At 39.1% G+C, this 23,824-nt stretch overlaps 1 protein-coding gene across 2 annotated transcripts in view; it reads right to left on the reverse strand.

The window, feature by feature from the left end:
* Positions 1-23,824, reverse strand: part of LOC139750445 (uncharacterized) — a 110,661-nt gene that overhangs the window by 54,618 nt on the left and 32,219 nt on the right. For both annotated transcript variants that reach the window (XM_071665253.1, XM_071665252.1), the window contains exons 7-10: positions 22,130-22,328; positions 15,929-16,128; positions 12,187-12,318; positions 1,963-2,107 (exon numbers count right to left, since the gene is read on the reverse strand). In XM_071665253.1, the coding sequence (XP_071521354.1) occupies positions 1,963-2,107; positions 12,187-12,318; positions 15,929-16,128; positions 22,130-22,328 (676 nt within the window). The remainder of the gene's footprint in view (positions 1-1,962; positions 2,108-12,186; positions 12,319-15,928; positions 16,129-22,129; positions 22,329-23,824) is intronic.

Genomic DNA, 23,824 nt, shown 5'->3' on the forward strand with positions numbered 1-23,824 from the left:
CTTTGTGCTGGCCTGGTCCAAAGCAAAGTGCGCACACACATGGGGTGTAAGTGATACATTTGGCAGCTTCCAAGAAGATGAAGATGATATAAAATTCTTTCTAATGAGCTTAGTTTTTGACTGTACCCTCATTTCATATATAGGCTCAGTATTGGTGTTACATAAAATAAATATACATAAAGCATTAAATCTTTCATGCAAACATCTAATGAGGGAGCATGGAAAAAAGTATAGGGAGGATACCGAGGATGTTTCATTCTTTATACTGAACACTCAGTATTACCTTCAACAAACCTGTACACAATGTAGGAACTTGTGTCTCCATGAATCCCTATCACCATGAGAATCTAAACCCTGCCAGTCTATCTCCTTAGAACTGAAACTCCCCATTATCCATACTTTGTCTTCTCTGAGAATTGCATATTCTACTGCTTCATGTACCATTTTGATTGTTCTTTTGTTGTATTTATCTATTTGTACTGTATGTGAAGGGGCTTACACATGTGGGGCCCCATCTCTTGAATACTCTCCACCATGCAACTTTTTAAACTTATGTATAATGTCTTCATTAACCATGACTTCATTCACTCTGTTCTCATCCACCACTCTAATACTATACAAGCACTCCTTTACATCTTTCTTGACAAGATTCTTACTTAATGTCCTCTGGTTGCTCTATTCCTACATCTCTCGAAGAATTGTTCACTGTCCATATCATTGATGTTTTAAAATCTTAAAGGTTGTAATCAGGTCAACCCTCACTCTTCACACTTTCAAATTTTCCCTGAAACTTAGTTTTCTAAATTCTGGTGCCATTTTTGTTACCTTCCTCTTGACATTTTCCACAAACTCTCCCACTGCTTCTTCATGTGGAGTGACCAAACCCAAGAAGCAAATTAAAGTTTTCACCTTATGTATGATATGAACAGCTTGCTAAATATCTCCTTATACACATACTTGAAAGTATTCTGATATTTGCCAGAAGACATTTTGTATCCTTCAGTGTTCTCTTAATGTAGGACTGTTGACAGCTTAGAAATGATACTAACTCCCAAACCCTTCCCACACACAGAATCTTGTAGTTTATTTCATGCCAGATAATGATCATGTAGTGTGTGTGTGTGTGTGTGTGTGTTTTAATGAAGTTTTTTTACTAGAATATGATATGTGCTTAACTCATAGAGCCGGGGTGGAGTACTACACAATTCAACCTACATAGCCTCTGTCACACTAGGTCCAGCACAAAGGTTAAGTTAAAATCTTGTCTTCAATCTAAGACAAGTGTTTTACTGTATGCTTTGCAGCTTTATCAAGCTTCTATAAAAGTAAACCATGCGTAAATTTCAATTATGTTCGCTAAACACCCACTGCAAATGAAGCCTATCATCTCCATTATTACAATACAATGGAAAAACTGGAAGGATTAGTATACCCATGTGTTTTTATTTGAATGGCATATCTGTATAGTCACTCTGCTTATAATACATTCAAAAGGTATAATCAGAAGAGCTGTTACAAATAACAACTTTCATGTGTCTATAAAATGCAACAGAGAGATAATATAACCTTACAAATGTTTTGCAATAAAAACATTTTGCTATATTCATTCATATACTGTGAAACATGTTCTAATCATCTAATCAGTTATTGATGGCTTGAAATAGGTTTCTAGTTAACAGAATAGTAACATACAGTAGAGGTTGTTTCGTTAAACCTAAGGCAGATGAAGCTGAAATTAAGGACATATAAGAATATACTGCTAATGATAAAATACAATCTAAGGGCAAGGTTTACATTTACCCCCTGAAAAACCTGCCCATAGTAGTAAATATTAAGTAAAGGTGTAGAAAATACAAAAAATGGATAAAGAAAAGCATACGTAAAGGAGAAAAAGTATAGTTATTATAATCATACTAGGGGGGTTACACTAAAGACAATACTCCCAAAAGAAAAAAATCTTACATTGAGGATCCTTATCAAGAAGCTCTTGTGCTGCTTCTCCTGCCTTCTGCTGTGTTCTCAATCTCTTCACTGCATTGACAGCAAGATTTAAGTACACCATTCGGGAGGAGGCACGTTTGACACACACACATTCTTCAGCTGCTGCCTTTAAAGAGATATGACAGTTATAACTAAAACAATCAAATTTTAGTTCAATTATACGTAAATTATGTGTACAAATTTTCATTACAACCTTACAATAAACATTCTATGTAACTCTTGAAAAGAGAAGTACATAACTTTACATTTATATCATGTAAAAACATCTAACTTTTTAACTAATGACCTATAAACATGTGTCAGGAATGGTTAGATGAGTGCAAGCAGTAGTATCAGATTTTCTGAGAAGCTGTTGTGAAGTTAAAGAGTGGAGAAAATAAGATAGTGTGTGAAGTAAAGAGCGAAGAAAATAAGAAAGTAAGGTGAATTTAAATATGGTGAAGTGATTCGTAAATGACTGGAAGGTGTAGAATCTGAGTGAGAGGAGTGGAAGATGGTCAGAGATGGGCCAGAGATGACCAGAAAATATATGGTGAAGGATTGCACTCAAGTAATCTTTGAGATCCATAAATAGTTTTGTTCATGGAGAAATTCTAAATGATCCAAAATGCTGCATAGAAGAAAGTGCAATAAAGCCGAATTTAATGATTGTGCATGCAACCTAAGGTTATTACGATGCCCTGGGAACCCTTCTCCAGAGGATCCTGCAGCTCTAATGCTGCCCTATGATCAGCAGGAAGAAAAACTCCTTCAGAGTTAGAAGTTTTTTGATGAGAGTGTACTTCAAATATGCAATGTCACTGAAGGTAACTATAAGCAGTAGTCTGTTGATGCTTGTACCTAACGTTGAACTAAAATCCTAACTTGCCCTTAGCACACACTGATCTACTATAAAGTCATGAAAATCATATGGCAGATATCAGAGCCACCCAACGCACAAGAAAAGTCACAGTCACATTTAATGCATCAAAAAAAAAGGTGGCTGAAATGTGTCCTGGAGGGCAATGTAACAAAATCACCCAAAATCACTGCTGTAATTACCACTCAAAGCTGCATCCTTGTGCTCTACCCATGATGTCATGTTATCAAGTTCCCTAAAGTTAGCTTAGTTACATGTCTCCAATGCTTAAAGTTCATCACAAAGTAAGCAAAGCTCTTTGAGGGGAAGGTGTGCTGAGCATGCAAGTAGTGAAGGACAAATGAGAATTCTAGCTTTAATGCATGCTTTTCACGGGCTCAAATCTAACTCTTTGATTATATCTCGCACTTGACCTTCATGCATAGTCATACCAGAGTAAATTAAAGGGAACACGGCTCTACATAGCAGGAGTAGAACCCTAACATAATCAGCAGTAAAAGAAAAACCTCTAATTACTGGAGCCCAATTCATGACGGGGTTAAGCTCAAGGAATCCCTGTCACAAGTCAGGGCATAATAAATCGAGACATTGGAACCTATTACATGTAGGGGTCACATTACTGAGAAAAAATTTTCCATATCTAGATCTTAGGGAGAGAATACATGTATAGCACCTCAGTTTAAGAAAAACATAAACTCTCTCCTCATGTATTTTTCACATGATATTAAACTCTTCAGTCAGTCAGTAGGAATGATGTTTAAGCACACAAGAGGCACAGTTTCAAATAAACAATAAAAAAACTTAAGTCTGATCATATGATTACATAGCATGTAATTTTCTGATTAAAATGGCATAAAACTCAACCTGTAGAGTCACTATTTGAGTGTTGTGTGCTCTTTAACTTATGCCACTCACTACCAATCATATAAGGTGCTCCATAAGTATTTTTATATTTTTATTTATTATACTTTGTCGCTGTCTCCCGCGTTTGCGAGGTAGCGCAAGGAAACAGACGAAAGAAATGGCCCAACCCCCCCCCATACACATGTATATACATACGTCCACACACGCAAATATACATACCTACACAGCTTTCCATGGTTTACCCCAGACGCTTCACATGCCTTGAATCAATCCACTGACAGCACATCAACCCCGGTATACCACATCGCTCCAATTCACTCTATTCCTTGCCCTCCTTTCACCCTCCTGCATGTTCAGGCCCCGATCACACAAAATCTTTTTCACTCCATCTTTCCACCTCCAATTTGGTCTCCCTCTTCTCCTCGTTCCCTCCACCTTCGACACATATATCCTCTTTGTCAATCTTTCCTCACTCATTCTCTCCATGTGCCCAAACCACTTCAAAACACCCTCTTCTGCTCTCTCAACCACGCTCTTTTTATTTCCACACATCTCTCTTACCCTTACATTACTCACTCGATCAAACCACCTCACACCACACATTGTCCTCAAACATCTCATTTCCAGCACATCCATCCTCCTGCACACAACTCTATCCATAGCCCACGCCTCGCAACCATACAACATTGTTGGAACCACTATTCCTTCAAACATACCCATTTTTGCTTTCCGAGATAATGCTCTCGACTTCCACACATTCTTCAAGGCCCCCAGAATTTTCGCCCCCTCCCCCACCCTATGATCCACTTCCGCTTCCATGGTTCCATCCGCTGCCAGATCCACTCCCAGATATCTAAAACACTTCACTTCCTCCAGTTTTTCTCCATTCAAACTCACCTCCCAATTGACTTGACCCTCAACCCTACTGTACCTAATAACCTTGCTCTTATTCACATTTACTCTTAAATTTGGTTGGAAAGTTATGGAATCATTACTTGAAAATTAAAATTTTATGGGTGGCCCTAATATCTGCTTAATATACTTTTGCTGTCAAAATGAAGCCATTTTTTACCCAGACATTTTTTTCATGCTTCCCATTTCTTGTGTTAGCAAGGCAGCAACAAAAACAGACAAGAAATAGCCTCATTCACTCATATACAATCTCTAGCTGTCATGTAATGCACTGAAACTACAGTCTCCTATCCACTACCAGAGCCCAGCCACTTCCTATACCCTGGTTCAGTTCACTGACAGCACATTGCCCCCTGTAAACCCTATCACTCCAATGTACTGTATCCCAGGCAAGCCTGCATGTCCATGCCCTGAGCACTCAAATCTATACAACACCTTCAGGACTACTAAACCTTCAAACACATTCATTTTTGCCCTTCCAGATAGTAACCATAAGTATTTCAAGTATTTTCAGACATATCAAGTTGTGTGGTATTTTTGTATGGTTTTTGTCACAAAGAAAGATCATTATTAATGGCTTTACATTTGAAATATCTACTATCTTGTAAGAGTGACTACACAAAAACTGATGGTTTGCCATCCGAAACAACTAATATCTTGTATGAGTGACACAACAAAAAAGCCTTATAATTTGAGGATGCAGATCCTAAACATACTTGACAGTGCTACATCTCCATTTTAGTATGTTCAAAAAATTTAGGCTGTAGCATCAGGAAAAAATACCTAGGATACCATGACAAGTCTTAATTGCTGTACATTTCGCTTCAAGGAAGAGGAAACCATTTCAAGAACTGGTTTTCACATGAGGTCAACATCATCATCATCTCGAAGGGTGAAGATAAACTTTTCAGAAACGCAGTGATGAGGCTTCAGGTTGTGATAGAGTGGGATGGGGTAGAGTGAAGGTTGCTGGGAGGGAGACAGAGGACACTAGGCTTCTTTACATTATCCCCCCCCCCCCATTTATCTAATTCTAATTAGGCTTGTTTACATCACCTCCCCAACTTATCTAATTCTAAATTGTTTGAATAATGTGATATACAGGGGTTGACATACTGTCAATAGACTGAATCAGGGGATGTGAAGCAGCCATGGAAAGGCTGGTGGGGCCTGGCTGTGTATAGGGAGCTGTGGTTTTGTTGCATTACACAAGAAAGCTAGAGAATGGATGTGAGCAAGTGCCACCTTTCTTCATCCATTCCTCACAATGCCTTTGAAAAATTCCCCAAATTTATTCATGTGGCATACTCTTTAGCCATGAGAAGCATCTGTAAGCACTCTAGAGAAGACCAGGGAATATTTATGATCAGGATCCATTCCATTAACAAGGGCCACAGCCTAATCTAAGTGAGTGAACACTACTACCTCCAATGAAGTGAGTTGCTCATTGGTCAGATCCCCAGTCTCATTCCAGTAACTCAGCTTCATCTTCTTCAAGGCCAACATCGTAAGCAAGGATCACAACTGTCTACTGAATCTGGGGCATTATTTCTGCCTGTCTGAGAAACTATTCACAATCTCATGCCATACCCTACACCAAGTACCTTTCATTGTTGTGGGTGTGACCTCCTCCCACAACACAGAAATATCATTTATGATGTAATGATTCTTCCACCATTCCCTGATCAAAAGCTCCTTGTTACATCTGCACCAAGAATAAGGAGTTATATGTATATCATCCTCAAGTCATATGCCTTGAAGGTGGAAATCATGCCTTGATTCACATGCTGAAGTAAAGAAACGGAGTTTTTAGGGAGGAATTACACCCTAATATTTGGATTCACCTAAGAAAGGTTTTGATATAGGACTGTTGCACTGTCAGAATAAGCAATACTTTATCGGCTAAATCTTCACTAGGACAGTAATGTTCAACAGCTGGACAAAAGGAGCAAATGTATCACTCATGAAAAATGCTATGGGTGACCAAAGTATTCTGATCAGATCGCCAGATCACATAATGTTGATTTTACAAAGTCCTTCATAACCCTAGGGTTTTCTGAATGAAACAATAGCAATGCCTGAAGACTAACATCTTCCTTAATATTCTCTTCCAATAGAAGCATCATGCGGTCTTCGGCTACTTTGAACCCTGGAGCAGTCAATTCTTTCTTGCTACTGAATATCCTGGCTGGCATTCTTTTCCAAAATAAACCTGCCTCATCAACATTAGACACTTGCTGCGGTGTGCAAGCTTCTTCCTCAAAATATTCATTCTGCTGCCTCATCATCAACACTGGCAGCCTCTCCAGTCATACAGATGTTATGGAAAATGTAACACTTCTTAAACAGCTTTAGCTATCTCTTACTTACACCAAAAGCTTCCACCTGACTATTCTCTCTCCTAATTCATTCATCCACCTGACTATTCTCTCTCCTAATTCATTCATCAAGTCATTATATAATGAATTGCCCTTCACCTTGAAAATGATTGTTGTCATGGCCATGTTTCTCAGATTGTGCTGGACCCTAACCTTTGATGAGATTTCCATTTTCTCCATCACACTGCTCCTTCTCTTACACTCTAGCTTAGCAGTTAGTTGACTACCAGATAAAGAAATGGACCTAATTTTCACCATGATTTTCACAACAGTGTCCACAAATGAGTGGATGAGACCCATGAACTTGACTATAGCCACAACTTCCTGACAATCAACAAATATCCTAGGTGCTCTAATCTCACATCAAAAGTGACAGCCTCATGCCTAATACTCCCCTGAGTACCTTTAATGCTCTTTGCAGACATACTGAAAAGGCTCCACCTCCACTGGAGGTAGCAAACAATTAGAAAGCAGGTACATAACCCATGGCTTGTCACATTCTTGTTTACAAGCTCAATGCAGGTGGATGGCACAAAAACTGAAAAATATTTCTCTGGTGAGTAGGATATGAACCAATTAAAATTTTTATAAGATGCATGATGATTATAGAATACCTTAAAGTACCATAACATACTTAATCATTAGATGAGAAGAATATTTCCCATGAAAAATATGAAAGGATTTCTTTTTTTTCAAAACTGTTGCAACTACGGGCCAAATATGCCATTATTTGAGTCTGAATCTCAATTTTCATATGCCATAACTGTGATATGTCATAATTTGGGCCACCTTAAATCACTATTCATCTCTTATAGATGACTGTCATGGAGGTTTCTTTGTCCAGGTGTCTCATGGTTTTGCCACATCCATGAAAACAAAATTTGACCTTAGTTATGGACTTTTCCCCCAAATCAAACAACTTACAATGAATCACAGACAAGCCTATCTAAAATAGTTCTTAAATTTACTGTAAAACTCTTTTCCTTAAAAGTGCTTTAAATAAAATAAAATAGTTACTTCATTATCAAGCCAAATCAATGGAACAGGATGAGAATTGAGCATATGGGATAAGCCAGCTCTTCAACTTTTGTATAGGACTTATTCCTCCCATAACAGCACCAAAAATCTTGAATTACACAAAGACATATCAATTTGACCCTCATTAATGCCACCCATCCATAGATTAGATCTTTAGAAGCATATTCTTGATTAGAAAGAATTCTCCAAGGGCAAAAGATTTAATTGAGGGAGTCCAAAGAAGGGCAACTGGCAAATAAGATGGGACAGTCACAATCCAAAATTTACAGCCACGCCTTTCCATAACCAGGGATCAAGATGGGGCAGGCAATTAAACATAATCCTAATTACATTCACCCAAACTTGAAGCTTCAAAGAAGTCTTTGTAATGGGATAAGTGTTGATATCAGAGCAAAAGCCAGTATAACAGAAGCTTCAATGCTTCAACACGTCATGTGGTAGGTTTACACTAACCTTTATACTTAAACTGAATAAGCTAATGATTTCCTGTACTAATATTTATGCTAATTTCATAATTCAAAAGCTGATCCATTCCTCATTATTCAATGTCATATGCTTTAGATAATAAATGAAACTAGCAGCAAAAATACCTACAATTTAAGTGTGTTCTTTGTTTCTTCTGCTTCAACTTGTCTGTGCAAAAATCTACCCTCTCTTCTCATGACACATCTCACTTGTGTACCAGTCTGCATCTAACTCTGCTAAAGGGCAACTTTTACCGGTCTTTATGCCGTAAAACAATCTAGCTACACAGCACTACTTAATAATAAGATATAAGAATGAATGCTTTGCTGTTGTTTAAAAAAATAAATATACCAAAGTTAAAAATAAGTGTGTACACTGCAGTTAACAAGAAACACTGCATTACAGATATGAATGGAAGGGGAAAAGACATGGCCGATCCCCCAAACACCCATGCCAACAAAACTGAGGTGATAACTTGCAGGGTGACGATAGTTGTCCACTACGAAGCAAGACAAAGTATTAGTGCTGCGCCACTTTATAGGCATTACAAGAAAGCTTGTGAAAATATGGCAGAAAAGGAATGAGGAGGAGGGTCACATGACCAGGCCCAGACCAGAGCAACCAATAGTCACTTCCCCAGATGATGATAGGCAACTACTGAGGTCTGCAACCAAGAACCAGAATAACAACAGATATCTCTTTGACTTGGGAGGCCCAAATGCACTATCATATGGCCATCATAAGGAAGCAGATAAGGAGTTCTGGTGCTCTATTATTTTCTCTGACAAGAAAACCATGATGTCTGTGTCTATTGAAGGCTGTCATTATAGGAACATCACTAACACCCAAGTTCTGAAGTAAACCACATACATGAACAGGCCAGAGTGAGAACAACTGTATCCCTTCATGGCTGGATGTGGCCTAATGGACCTGATGAGTCAGTAACAACCAAGGGGAATCTGAACTGCCAGTAATATATTACTATTTTGGCAATCTCTATCTTGTCAGCCATGTATGTCTACACTACCCTAGACCCACTGCTACTCTGCTTTTTGCAGGAATGGTATCCCATTCACATACGCCATGTCATGAAGGACTGGTTCTCTTATCATTGTGCAGTACACTTGATTGACTGGCCCTCTAAAGGTTGTGACTGCAACCCAATCGAAAACCATTGGAGGTTAATGTGCAGGAATGGGAGAAAAGAAGAAAAGACTCAAAAGACCACACAGAACAAGGCAAATGAGGTGTGGGAGAGGGTATGATGGCATCCACAGATTTGCATCACTGTGGTAGACTCCTTACCCAGGCAACTACAAAACATCACTGAAGTGTGTGTGTGTGTGTGTGTGTGTGTGTGTGTGTGTGTAAGTGTGGGGGGGAATTAACCCTTATAAGTGAAATACTGTGCAATATTACATGAAAAAAATATATATTTGTCATTACCATCACATCTAATTAAACCAAACCTCAGTTCATCATTCAATTCAATCAAATTTAGAGAGGTTACATCAGATACTGCAACCCCTAATATTCTATAGAGCATTACATACCTAGTCCTTGCTTTGTGTGGGTTCACTATATGGGATTTTGCTATTATGTAAGGAATCCATTTCTACTAGTCCCTCTTTTTATACACTCAAAATTCACTACTATGTGGGTGTGTGGGGTGGACAGTGTGCCAAAATTTCCGTGAGGGTTGGCAGGTGCAGTAAGTGTGGGTCCTGAGTGGAGAGGTCGCCGTTCTTCCCAGCAGATTAGTCTCACATATAATACCACTATGCAATATGGGTATAAATGTTAATGTGATTTGTCTGCAATCTGCTGTGTTTGTGTCTGTTAGTATGGCATCCAAACGTCCAGCAACATTTTCTCCTACCCCAGCACCAGCAGTTAAATGAAAAAGAACCTCTCTGCCCTTAGAAACAAAGTTAGCAATCTTATGATACACTGATGCTGGTGAGGGAGTGTCAGAACAATAAGAAGCGTGTGCAGGAAGCATGGGTCCTTGGTGAAATGCACCATATTCCCACCAGTGGGTTAGCCACACAGTTGCCATCATTGTATACGGATCTGTGCTACTTGTGTGAAAATAAGCCCAGAGTGGCTGAAAACTAGATAAGAATTCTAAACTGATATTCCTCTATGTTGAGACTCATGTTATCACCTACATTAACCATATCATTGAGTTTAGCTGACATACTAAGTTCCACTAACTGGAGCTCTTCATTCATAATCCTTTTTCTATTTCAACTAAGGCCCAGCCTTGACGTGGACTTTTGTCTGCAACCAGATCCTTCAACAACAACAAAAAAAGGGAACTCATCCCTTAATACAAACAATGATCAACACTGCATTACAAATAGCTCAAGAATAAGTATATTTCTTCTGAGAATATATCTTACAGGTAGAAAATTTGCATCTATCACAAATTTGCAGCACTAACTTATGAAAGACATTCAACTAAAGGAATAAACATCCTAAGCTAGGTTTTCACAGGTGCTTAAAAGCAACCAACTGAGGAATGCATTGCATTTGTGGACACAAAAGTGTATAAGAAAGGTGCTCTTGAGTTAAGTTTTGGCACGGCTGTAATTTACAAGAAGTATTGTATATCAAGTTGTTTTATACTAAATTTCAATGTTTAGCTCCAGTAAAAGTATCAGTGCATACTCTTATGTGAACATTTTGAGACCAGCAACGATAGGTATTGGGATGTGCCAGTTGTTCCAGCCGCATGCTGGCAGCCCTGTAATCCGTGTAAGTTGCCAGCGTTCGTGTAAGGACATATATTTTGTTGCACTCATTCCACATGTTTGTAATCCTTTGTTATGAAGAGCAATAATAGCTCCTCATGTTCCCTGTGAGGTTTCCATATCGACTGGCATGAGTAAGGTAATACTGCTCCATACTGCCTCTCGTTTTACACCCAGCGTGCTCATGTGGTTCACAGCCTGTGGTTCATAGTTCATGATACGTTCAACACAACCAATCCCTCTCTTATTATTTGGCCAAACATAGCATCAAACCATAACGATGAAACAAACACAGTGACTGTGAACCTCATGTTTGCTATATTACTACGTAGGTCATAGTAGGTAGTCATTTAACTATTAAACTCATTCCCATATGGTAACACTCACTGTACTGGATACCAATTGGGGGGGTGTGAGGATAGGAGTACCAACCCTCCCTACATGTCACAAGTTAAACATAGTTTTTGACAGTCATAATTCACATCATGCACCGATACTTTCTGGAGTTAGTTTACATTCATGTGTTTTTGAGATAAACCTAACATCTAATTTCTTATAAAAAAGTTATTCTTACTTACCTCTCATGCCCTCTTGAAGGTATCTGTCACAACAATCCACAAACACTTATGATGGATTGCCGTACTTTATCATTTTCAGCTCTATTCGTTACATGTAAGTAGATAATTTATACATGTTTCAGAGCATGTTAGCTATATAAATCATCCAAGTGCTTGGAGAAAATTCTGCCAAAATCTCCCAGTTTCAATGTATGAAATAGGTCATTCAGAAAAAGTCATATCCAGGAAAAATACATAGAAGAAAGGAGCTGAATATTAGGACTATGTTACAATGTAAAAAATAAAATCAAAGTCATAAATTCTCTTTCAACATTGGGAAAGCTTAGAAAACTTACTATGCTGAAGGCTTCCTTCTCTCCACAGAACTTCAAGCACTCATCAGTAAACAAGTTCAGGTAGCGCTGCCTTATATTCTGAGGAACCTTGCTCCCAAATTCAGTTTGGATAACTGGTCGTGCCAATGTTTCCTTGAATAAAAATATAATATATGGATAAACCAAATGCAAAAGGTGGTCATTTCATTCTCAAGTTTGACTATGTGATAAATGAGGAAATAAAAACAAAAGATTGGCCCAACCCACCCACATACACATGCATATACATACATGCCCACACTCGCACATATACATAACTATACATTTCAAGGTATACATACATATACATACACAGACATATACATATATACTTCTTTCTTTTTTTCATACTATTCGCCATTTCCCGCATTAGCGAGGTAGCGTTAAGAACAGAGGACTGGGCCTTTTAGGGAATATCCTCACCAGGCCCCCTTCTCTGTTCCTTCTTTTGGAAAATAAAAAAGAAAACATAAGTACATATTCATACTTGCTGCCTTCATCCATTCCCGTGGCCACCCCGCCACACATGAAATGGCACCCCCTCCCCCACACGCATGCAAGGTAGCACCAGGAAAGACAACAAAGGTCACATTCGTTCACAATCAGTCTCTAGCAGTCATGTGTAATGTACCAAAACCACGGCTCCCTTTCCACATCCAGGCCCCACAAAACTCTCCATGGTTTACCCCAGATGCTTCACATGCCCTGGTTCAATCCAATGACAGCACATCTACCCCGGTATACAACATCGTCCCAATTCACTCTATTCCTTGCATGCCTTTCACTTATCTATTAATTTTGCTTTGTCGCTGTCTCCCATGTTGGCAAGGTAGCACAAGGAAACAGACGAAAGAATGGCCCAACCCACCCACGTACATATGTATATACATACACGTCCACACACGCAAATATACATACCTATACATAACAACGTATACATATATATATATATACACACAGACATACACATATATACACATGTACATAATTCATAGTCTGCCTTTATTCATTCCCATCACCACCTTGCCACACATGAAATAATATCCCCCTCCCCCCCAAGTCATGTGTGCGAGGTAGTGCTAGGAAAACACAACAAAGGCCCCATTCGTTCACACTCAGTCTCTAGCTGTCATGTAATAATGCACCGAAACCACAGCTCCCTTTCCACATCCAGGCCCCACAGAACTTTCCATGGTTTACCCCAGATGCTTCACATGCCCTGGTTCAATCCATTGACAGCACGTTGACCCTGGTATAACACATCGTTCCAATTCACTCTATTCCTTGCCCGCCTTTCACCCTCCTGCATGTTCAGGCCCCGATCACTCAAAATCTTTTTCACTCCATCTTTCCACCTCCAATTTGGTCTCCCACTTCTCCTCGTTCCCTCCACCTCTGACACATATATCCTCTTGGTCAATCTTTCCTCACTCATTCTCTCCATGTGACCAAACCATTTCAAAACACCCTCTTCTGCTCTCTCAACCACACTCTTTTTATTACCGCACATCTCTCTTACCCTATTATTACTTACTCAATCAAACCATCTCACACCACATACTGTCCTCAAACATCTCATTTCCAGCACATCCACCCTCCATAGCCCACGCCTTGCAACCATACAACATTGTTGGAACCACTATTCCTTCAAACATACCCATTTTTGCTTTCTGAGTTCATGTTCTCGACTTCCACACATTCTTCAAGGCTCCCAGAATTTTCGCCCCCTCCCCCACCCTATGATTCACTTCTGCTTCCATGGTTCCATCCGCTGTCAAATCCACTCCCAGATATCTAAAACACTTCACTTCCTCCAGTTTTTCTCCATTCAAACTTACCTCCCAATTTAATTGACCCTCAACCCTACTGTACCTAATAATTAACCTTGCTCTTTTTCACATTTACTCTCAACTTTCTTCTTTCACACACTTTACCAAACTCAGTTACCAGCTTCTGCAGTTTCTCACATGAATCAGCCACCAGCGCTGTATCATCAGCGAACAACAACTGACTCACTTCCCAAGCTCTCTCATCCACAACAGACTGCATACTTGCCCCTCTTTCCAAAACTCTTGCATTCACCTCCCTAACAACCCCATCCATAACCAAATTAAACAACCATAGAGACATCACACACCCCTGCCGCAAACCTACATTCACTGAGAACCAATCACTTTCCTCTCTTCCTACACATACACATGCCTTACATCCTCGATAAAAACTTTTCACTGCTTCTAACAACTTGCCTCCCACAATATATATTCCTAATACCTTCCACAGAGCATCTCTATCAACTCTATCATACGCCTTCTCCAGATCCATAAATGCTACATACAAGTTGTTAGAAGTTGTGGATAGGTGTGTGATGTCTCCATGGTTGTTTAATTTGTTTATGGATGGGGTTGTTAGGGAGGTGAATGCAAGAGTTTTGTAAAGAGGGGCAAGTATGCAGTCTGTTGTGGATGAGAGAGCTTGGGAAGTGAGTCAGTTGTTGTTCGCTGATGATACACACGCAAATATACATACCCATACATCTCAATGTACACATATATATACACACACAGACATATACATATATAAACATGTACATAATTCATACTGTCTGCCTTTATTCATTCCCATCACCACCTCGCCACACATGAAATACCATCCCCCTTCCCCCTCATGTGTGCGAGGTAGCGCTAGGAAAATGACAACAAAGGCCACATTCGTTCACACTCAGTCTCTAGCTGTTATGTAATAATGCACCGAAACCACAGCTCCCTTTCCACATCCAGAGAGTGAAACGAAGCTCAAGGGTAAAGGGGAAGAGTGGTTTGGGAATGTCTTGGGAGTAAAGTCAGGGGTTAGTGAGAGGACAAGAGCAAGGGAAGGAGTGGCACTACTCCTGAAACAAGAGTTGTGGGAGTATGTGAAAGAATGTAAGAAAGTAAATTCTACATTAATATGGGTAAAACTGAAAGTTGATGGAGAGAGATGGGTGATTATTGGTGCATATGCAACTGGGCATGAGAAGAAAGATCATTAGAGGTAAGTGTTTTGGGAGCAGCTGAATGAGTGTGTTAGTGGTTTTGATGCACAAGACCGGGTTATAGTGATGGCACCAGAACCACATCATCAGCAAACAACTGACTGATGTTACTGCACTTTGCTTGGTTGATGTTACACTGCAAGTGAAAATTCACCCTTGGCAAGGTTGTATCATCAGAGGTAAACTTTTGTCATACAACTCCCACTCCAAAGGAGTCTAAATTTACCTGCTACAGGAAGCAGTACAGCTTTGCACTGCAGGAGCCATTAGAAAGGTCCCAGAGCAATTAAAAATCAAAGATAGAGAAACAAATACTAATGAATTCATATAAACACACATTTACCTCAACCTAGATCAGGAATCTATTTACTAACTAACCCCTTGGAAAGGATGAACTACAAGGTTGGCTGTAAGATGACTACCTAGTCAGGCACTTGAACCTGTGCTTGTGTAATTCATTATCAGCAATGCTAATCAAAACACAGCAAATGCAATTTTTAACAAAGCCACTGATATGGTTGATGGAGAAGCTTTTTGGAAGGCATTATGAATATATGGTACAGGAGGAAAGCTATTAGAAGCAGTGAGAAATTTTATCAAGGTAGTAAGGTGTGTGTATGTGTGAGAAGAAAAATAACATTCTTGGAACAATACATACAATTCTCTACATTACAAACTTTGCATTGAACTTACTATCTTTGCTGTATGTGCTATCCTTTTCTCCCCTCTGGGAACAGTCTGGGAATGAGTTTGTGGGATAGCACCTGATGCTTTAGATAAACTTGGAGACAACAATGTTCTTGAATTAGCTGGAGGTAAATTCTTGATTTTCTCTCTAGCATGAAGAAGTGACGAGACATTTGGTACATGGGAAATTCGGCGCTTTACTGCACCTGACAGACAAAAGTAAATTGAAATAAAAAAGTGCAAATATCATCTTCTACACAGCATCAAAATATGAAGACTGTTTACAAACTTTAGCCAAAATAAATCATTATCAAAAATATAATTAAGCCCATTCTTAATACTTGTCCACGATTTCCTATAGTAGTGATATAATACCAATAACAGGTGAAAAACAGCCTTATTCATTCACATTTACTCTTTAGCTGTCATCAAGGATGTAATGTACTGAAGAACAAGGTTAACAAGGTAAGTAGTGAGAAGCAAAGAAAGCAGGCATCCTGTTGGAGAAATATGTCAGAAACAGTATCAATATAGGCAGGATGTTTGACAGTTATCTATATCCACTCCAGCTTTTCTTACTTATATGGTTCATACTCTGAAGCCATATCAACAATAAAGTTCCAATCTGTAGACTGTTATCCTCTCAAACAGCAAACTTAAAAACAATGAACCTCCAAAATATCTTAAAATTGAAAACAACTGTTGATCTCTGTGAGGGTATGCTGTAGCAACAAACAAGTTCACCTTAAAGGGAGATGGTTGTAGTAAAAAGAACACATTTGAAGTGAAACCAAATTCCCTATGATTGGTTGTCTAACTTATAAGAACCATCAGGCAAGAAGTTTCTATGACATGGGTGCTAAGACTGACTAGAAGAAATAATGGAGAATGGAGGTTCACCTTTTCTCCATATCATGATAGTCCCTAGAACAGATTCTGCTGATGCTACCCCAATGTAATTACCTCTATGTATGGTAGAGGGAGACAGCTCTACACTCATGAAGCCCCATCTCTGAAGCCCCATCTCCTATTCTTTCTGTGCCATCAAGATGCCTTTTAAACCTTTTTAAACTAACAGTATTCACTGTTTCATCATCTACTGTATTTCAGCCATCCACCACCCTAACATCAAACAAGTACTTCTTCACATCCTTTCCATCTTTTTACTAATCTTTTCTGTCATGGCCTCTGGTTGCTCAGACACTGCATCCCTTGATGAATCATTCACTGTCAACATCAATCTGCTGTTTTAGAAACTTAAAAATCTTTTATCTGTTCACCCACTCTCTCCCCTCCCCACCATGGTGAACAGCTCTTTAGTCCTCAGCCTCATGTTGCCACTAAATTCCCTTAATTCAGATACCATTTTAGCTTAGAGAACTTCAAATTATAGCCCAGGAAGAAAACAATGATAATCTATGAGAGCAAAAAATAGGTATAAAATAAAATGAGTTAAGCCTGAAAGCCTTTCAACAAGGAAGATGCAGAGTTGTCAAGGCTTGTAGTCATTCCAAAAATAAGTCAGACAAAAATATATGAGAGACCAACTGGGATGCTGGGACAATTATTCAAAGTACAGCTAGGAGAAATCAGCAACACATGGGAAAATCACAGAAATATTTGAAAGAAAACTTGACAAATGGTTGAAATCAGCCCAACATGAACTATGATTCAACAATCTTATAATACAGGTTGGCAATGAGAACAGCCATATACATCAAGCAAGATGTGTGGTGAGTGCTTCATGCTAGCCCTATCATTCTGGCTAAATCTTGATGTAGGTACTCATAGGTAGGTACTAATCCTCTCAAAATCAGATCTCTATGCTTTTCAAGGTGAAGTGAACTGACTTGTGAAGAATCATCCAGTTTCAGAAAAATGTGAGAAATGAGAAGTTGAGAGTAAATGTGAATAAGAGCAAGGTTATTAGGTTCAGTAGGGTTAAGGGACAGGATATTTGGGATGTAAGTTTAAATGGAGAAAAATTGGAGGAAGTGAAGTGTTTTAGATATCTGGGATTAGACTGAGCAGTGAATGGAACCATGGAAGCAGAAGTGAGTCACAGGGTGGGGAAGGGGGCAAAGGTTCTGGAAGCAATGAAGAATGTGTGGAAGGAGAGAATATTACCTCAGAGAGCTAAAAAATGGAAATGTTTAAAGAAATAGTTGTTCCAACAATGTTATATGGATGCAACGCACGGGCTATAGATAGGGTTGTATGGAGGAGGGTGGATGTGTTAGAAATGAAATGTTTGAGGAAAATTTGTTGTGGTGTGAGGGGGTTCAATCGAGTAAATAATGAAAGGGTAAGAGAGATGTGTGGAAATAAAAAGTGTGGTTGAGAGGGCAGAAGAGGGTGTGTTGAAATGGTTTGGACATACAGAGAGAATGAGTGAGGACAGATTGACAAAGAGGATATATGTGTCAGATGTGGAGGGAACAAGGAAAAGCAGGAGACCAAATTGGAGGTGGAAAGATGAAATGAAAAAGATTTTGAGCGATCTTGGCCTGAACATACAGGAGGGTTAGAGGAGTGCAAGGAATAGAGTGAATTGGGATGATGAGGTATACCAGGGTCACTGTGCTGTCAACGGACTGAACTAAAGCATGTGAAACATCTGAGAAAAACCATGGAAAGGTCTGTGGGGCCTGGATAAGGATAGGATGCTGTGGTTTCGGTTCATTACACATGACAGCGAGAGACTGAGTGTAAATGAATGTGGCCTTTTTTGTCTGTTTTCCTGACGCTACCTCACTGAAGCAGGAAGTAGCAATGCTATTTCCTGTGGGGTGGGGTTGCGCCAGGAATGGATGAAGGCAAGCAAGTATGAATATGTACATGTGTATATATGTATATGTCAGTGTATGTGTGTGCATATGTATGTATAAGTGTGTATGTTTATATGTGTGTATATGTGCGTGTGTGAGCATTTACGTGTATATGTATGTATATGAGTGGATGGTCCATTCTTTTCTCTCATGACCTTGGCAAAATCCACACTCATATATAGATACTATTCCAGTTCATCAAGCAAGTCATTTAAAAACACCAGGAACAGCAAGGGATCCAAGACCATGCTCTGTAACACAACTTCTGATCCTGTGTTCTCTGTTCCCTTCCAGTAAGATAGTCTTCTATCCAATGAAGAAGCCCACCCCCTCTGATGAGGGAAAGTGTAAAAGGCTTTCTGGGAATCCATGAACACGTAGTCTACCTGTCCCAATCTTTGATCAAAGATGGAGCTCACCCTGTCACAAAAGTCTAGTAGACTTGCTATGCATGACCGCCTTTCAATAAAACCATGTTGTTTCCCAGTTAGAAATTTTCTCTATAGTCCCCATCTTTGGAACTACCCCTTCCACTCATGACTAACTGCACATTATTACTAATGGTGATGCTAGTGCTTCCAAACATTTTTTCAGCTCATATGAGGAAACTTCATCAATACTATGGATGTTACATGGGTTAATTTGTTTCAAATAAGCTTGATTATGTCATTTCTACCAATCACTACCCTTTCCAATACTTCATTCTCCTTACTTGGTAATGCTGTACATTATTGTCCTCCACAGTGGCACTTTTGAACTCATCATTTAACTCCTAACATATTTCCTTGTCATCCTCAAGAAACCTTCAAGTCCCTTAGCCTGATTAACTGCTCTCTAAGTGAAAGGTTGTTCCTACTGAACTCAGGTAGATGTTTTGGACTGTCTTTGGTTCTAACTTTGTATTTTCAAAATCTCTGCTCCTCCCTCTTACTTTGCAGTCCTCAATCCCTGCTCTCCTTTATCTTTCATAAGCAGGCTGGCTGCAGCATCACTTACATCTCAACAATACATCCCTGAGCTCTCATTTTACTGTGTACAGTTTCTTGTTCAATCATATCTCTCTTAATTTTGATCCTCCTTCTCCATTGGCCACCAGAGGTACCCTTGTTCTCACCTGTAGATGTACAGAACTTTTTGTAACAGTGATTCATACTCTTTATCATAAAACTCCCTCTCCTAATCAATGATCTCAAAGAACTTGCTTGAGACTGCCTTTGCACAATTAGTTGCAAAACCTACTCATGATGTGAACATATCAGATCTAGTTCTAGCTACAAATGTGGGTCTCACTCATAATAAAGTGGAATAAAAGTTTGGTACAAGTGATCTATGGTAAATCACTTGAGGTAAATTTCAACACAGCCTATAATGCTGTCAACACAAAATAAAAAAGTCTAATGGATTTTGACATGTAAATTTCAGTGGTCTCTGCACTGTTCTTGAAAGACAAACCTGGGATGATACTGTTAATGAAAACCACATGGACATAGCTTGGAAAAGATTCAGTAATAATTCACATTAAAAAGAATGTAGCAATGACTCAGTAACATGTGGTTAAGGTATATTTTTTGTTTTTTATAGTGACTGACATGGCATACAGCAAAACATGCCCCAGTCATTGTCCATCTTGGGTGAAAGAAATAAAGTGTGGGAAAAAGAAGGTTGAAATCAATCTGGGCTCTGTAGGTATTTGTAGACATGACTTTCAAAGGTACATAGGACAACTATGTTGTGGCTTGGAATATCAATTTCCTACAAAGCAGGATGTTGTACTTCATGGGTTATCTTAAGAGACTGTGTGCATAACAGAGCAAGGGATCATATGAGGGGATGGTCCAGAATAATATTTCATATACACATGACAGCTATAGAATGAGTGTGAATGGATGTGGCCTTCCTCTGTTTCCTGACACTACCTTGCTGATGCAAGGGGCAGCAATCAGGTATGGGGGAAGGGAAAAGAAAGTGTGTGTTTTCTTTTATATTTTCCTTTACGCATGTTTGCTGTTTCCTGTGGGGTGGGGTGGTGTCGGGAATGGATAGAAATGAGCAAGTATGAGTATGTACATGTGTATATATATCATTACTATTATTATTATTATACTTAATCGCTGTTTCCCGCATCAGTGAAGTAGCGCCGGGAAACAGATGAAAAATGGCCAATCCACTCCTTTTGCATATATATATATATATATATATATATCCCTGGGGATAGGGGAGAAAGAATACTTCCCACGTATTCCCTGCGTGTCGTAGAAGGCGACTAAAAGGGGAGGGAGCGGGGGGCTGGAAATCCTCCCCTCTCGTTTTTTTTTTTTTCCAAAAGAAGGAACAGAGAATTCGGCCAGGTGAGGGTATTCCCTCAAAGGCCCAGTCCTCTGTTCTTAACGCTACCTCGCTAATGCGGGAAATGGCGAATAGTTTGAAAGAAAAAAGAAGACTTTCAAAGGTACACAGGTGAAATGAAGAGAGGAAAACAAAAGAGACAAGAGAATTCTACAACTTAACTATTCATGGATGCATTACCCATGACAGCTAGGGACTGAGTGCGAATGAATGTGGCCTTTTTGTCTGTTTTCCTGGCACTACCTCACTGAAGCGGGGGGTAGCGATGCTGTTTCCTGTGGGGTAGGGTAGTTTCGGGAATGGATGAAAGCAAGCAAGTATGAATATGTACATGTGTGTATATGGATATGTCTGTGTATGTGTATGTATATGCATGTATATAGTTATATGTTGATATGCATGTACATAAGTATGTATATGTGTGTGTGTGGTTTCGATGCATTACAAATGACAGCTAGATACTTAGTGTGAACGAATGTGGCCTTTTTGGTTTTTCCTAGCACTACCTCGTGCGCACCAGGAGGTGGGGGTGCTTTTTCATGTGTGGCAGAGTGGCGCCGGGAATGGATGAAGGCAGCAAGTATGAATATGTACATGTGTATATATGCATATGTCTGTGTATGTACATGTATGTATATGTTGAAATGTATAGGGATGTATATGTGCGTGTGTGGATGTTTATGTATATACATGTGTATGTGGGTGGATTTGGGCCATTGTTTTATCCATTTCCTTGTGCTACCTAGCTAATGCAGGAGATGGCAATTAGATTAAGCATAATAAAAAAAAAGATAAAAAATTGAGCGATCACGTATATATATATGTGTATATGTGTGGATGGGCTATTTTTTTGTCTGTTTCCTAGTGCTACCTCGCTGATGTGGGAAACAGCGATTACGAATAGTAAAAATAAATAATATAGCTATTCATGGGGAGGAGGTGTCATATGGGTCAATCCATGAGTATCCAATCCCTACACAAAAAAAACAGAGAGAGAATGAAATATGATGTGATACATTATGAACCCACTCACCTGGTGAAGAATGTGGTGGTGACATGATAGAGGTAGATGAGGAGGCTGGGAAAACAGTGGGTTTAGATGATGTAGAGGAAGATACAGTGGAGGATGATCCACCCCGGCTCTGCTCTTCTAGTTGCTGCTTCTGCTTCTCTAACTGCTTCATAAGTTCTGCTTGCTGTTCCTTTAGCTTTTTATATCTCTCCATCATCATCTGAAAGAAGATGACATAATTCTGTCTTTTTGTCTCTGCTTATTGCATGCTCCTTCTCAACTAACGTATGAGGTATTCAGTATTGTAGCTCTACTGTTTTCAGTCACTACCAAAAATGCAAAGATATGATTCACACATACATTTCCTACATAAAATCATACAAATTTCAATAAAGTGTAAATGCAAAACTTATAACACTCATTAAATAAACAGACTTAAAAAATTACCAGCAATAAGCAACAAATCCACTATTATAAGATTTTCCTCTATACTTTAAAACAGTGATACATACAACATGACACCTCAGCTCTATCACTCTAATGAAGTTTTTGCACAGTGGAAGAAAAAAATCTGGTCTATCTTAACAGTTAACTAGAGCATGATCTGATTAAAATGATATAAAACTTAATCCTGTGAGTCACTGTTTATGAGTGCTGTGTGCTCTTTAACTTAGACTACTTCATTGCCAAGCATGAGAGGCACTCAGAGAGTATTCTCTGGCAAACAAACCATGTCATGTGGTATTTTTGTAATTGTTTTTGTCCCTAATATAGATGACTATTAAGAATATAATGTCAGTAATATCTATTAACTTGTAAAATTGATCAACAAAAATTAAGTAACTTGAAGATGCAGATCTCATACAAGCTTCCGTGACATCTCCAAATATACTGACCACTATATGGAAAATGTTTAGGCCTGTAGTGCCTCCAAACAATGCATGGAACGCCATAAGTAGCAATGGCCATATGTATTTTACTTTGAGGCACAGGCAGCCACGTTTTATAACATGGGTACTCATAAGAGCTCAACTGCCTTCTAAGGGTTAAAAGCCATCAGCAATAAAAAGGACAAAATCTTGTAATCAATCCTTTTGAACACTCATTTTTCCTGATAGCTGAAAAATATAATGCCAAATGATACCTTATTTCCTGGCACAGATTCTTCAGCAAAATGTTCTAAATTTACTTCTTTTACACTCTCCCTAACCAAGTCACCAGCTTCCACAGTTTCTCACTTCTCTTTGCCACCTGTACAGTATCATTACTAAACACAACTGACTAACATCCCAGGTCTGCCCCCATCACTAACAGACCGCACACCTGCTCCTCTTTCTAATATCCTTGCATTTACCTCACTCACCACCCCACCCATTAACAAAACAAACAGCCATGGTAACATCACACACCTTTGCCAAAGACTCAACTTCACCTGGAACTACTCACCCTCATCTCTTCCTACTCACACACATGCTTTACTCTCTTAAAAAAAATTCTTCAGTTTCAAGCAGCTTTCTTTCCACACTGTATACTGTATACATCTTCCACAGTTTATATCTATCAACCATATATTCTTTCTTCAGATCTATAAACACTACATACAAGTCTTTCTCCTTCTCTAAGAATTTTACATACACATTCTTTAAAGCAAATATCTAATACACACATTCCCTACCACTCCTAAAGCAATATTGCTCTTTCCCAATCTGAAACTCA

This window comes from Panulirus ornatus, chromosome 9 (assembly GCF_036320965.1).
Source record: "Panulirus ornatus isolate Po-2019 chromosome 9, ASM3632096v1, whole genome shotgun sequence".
Classification (NCBI taxonomy): Eukaryota; Metazoa; Arthropoda; class Malacostraca; order Decapoda; family Palinuridae; genus Panulirus; species Panulirus ornatus.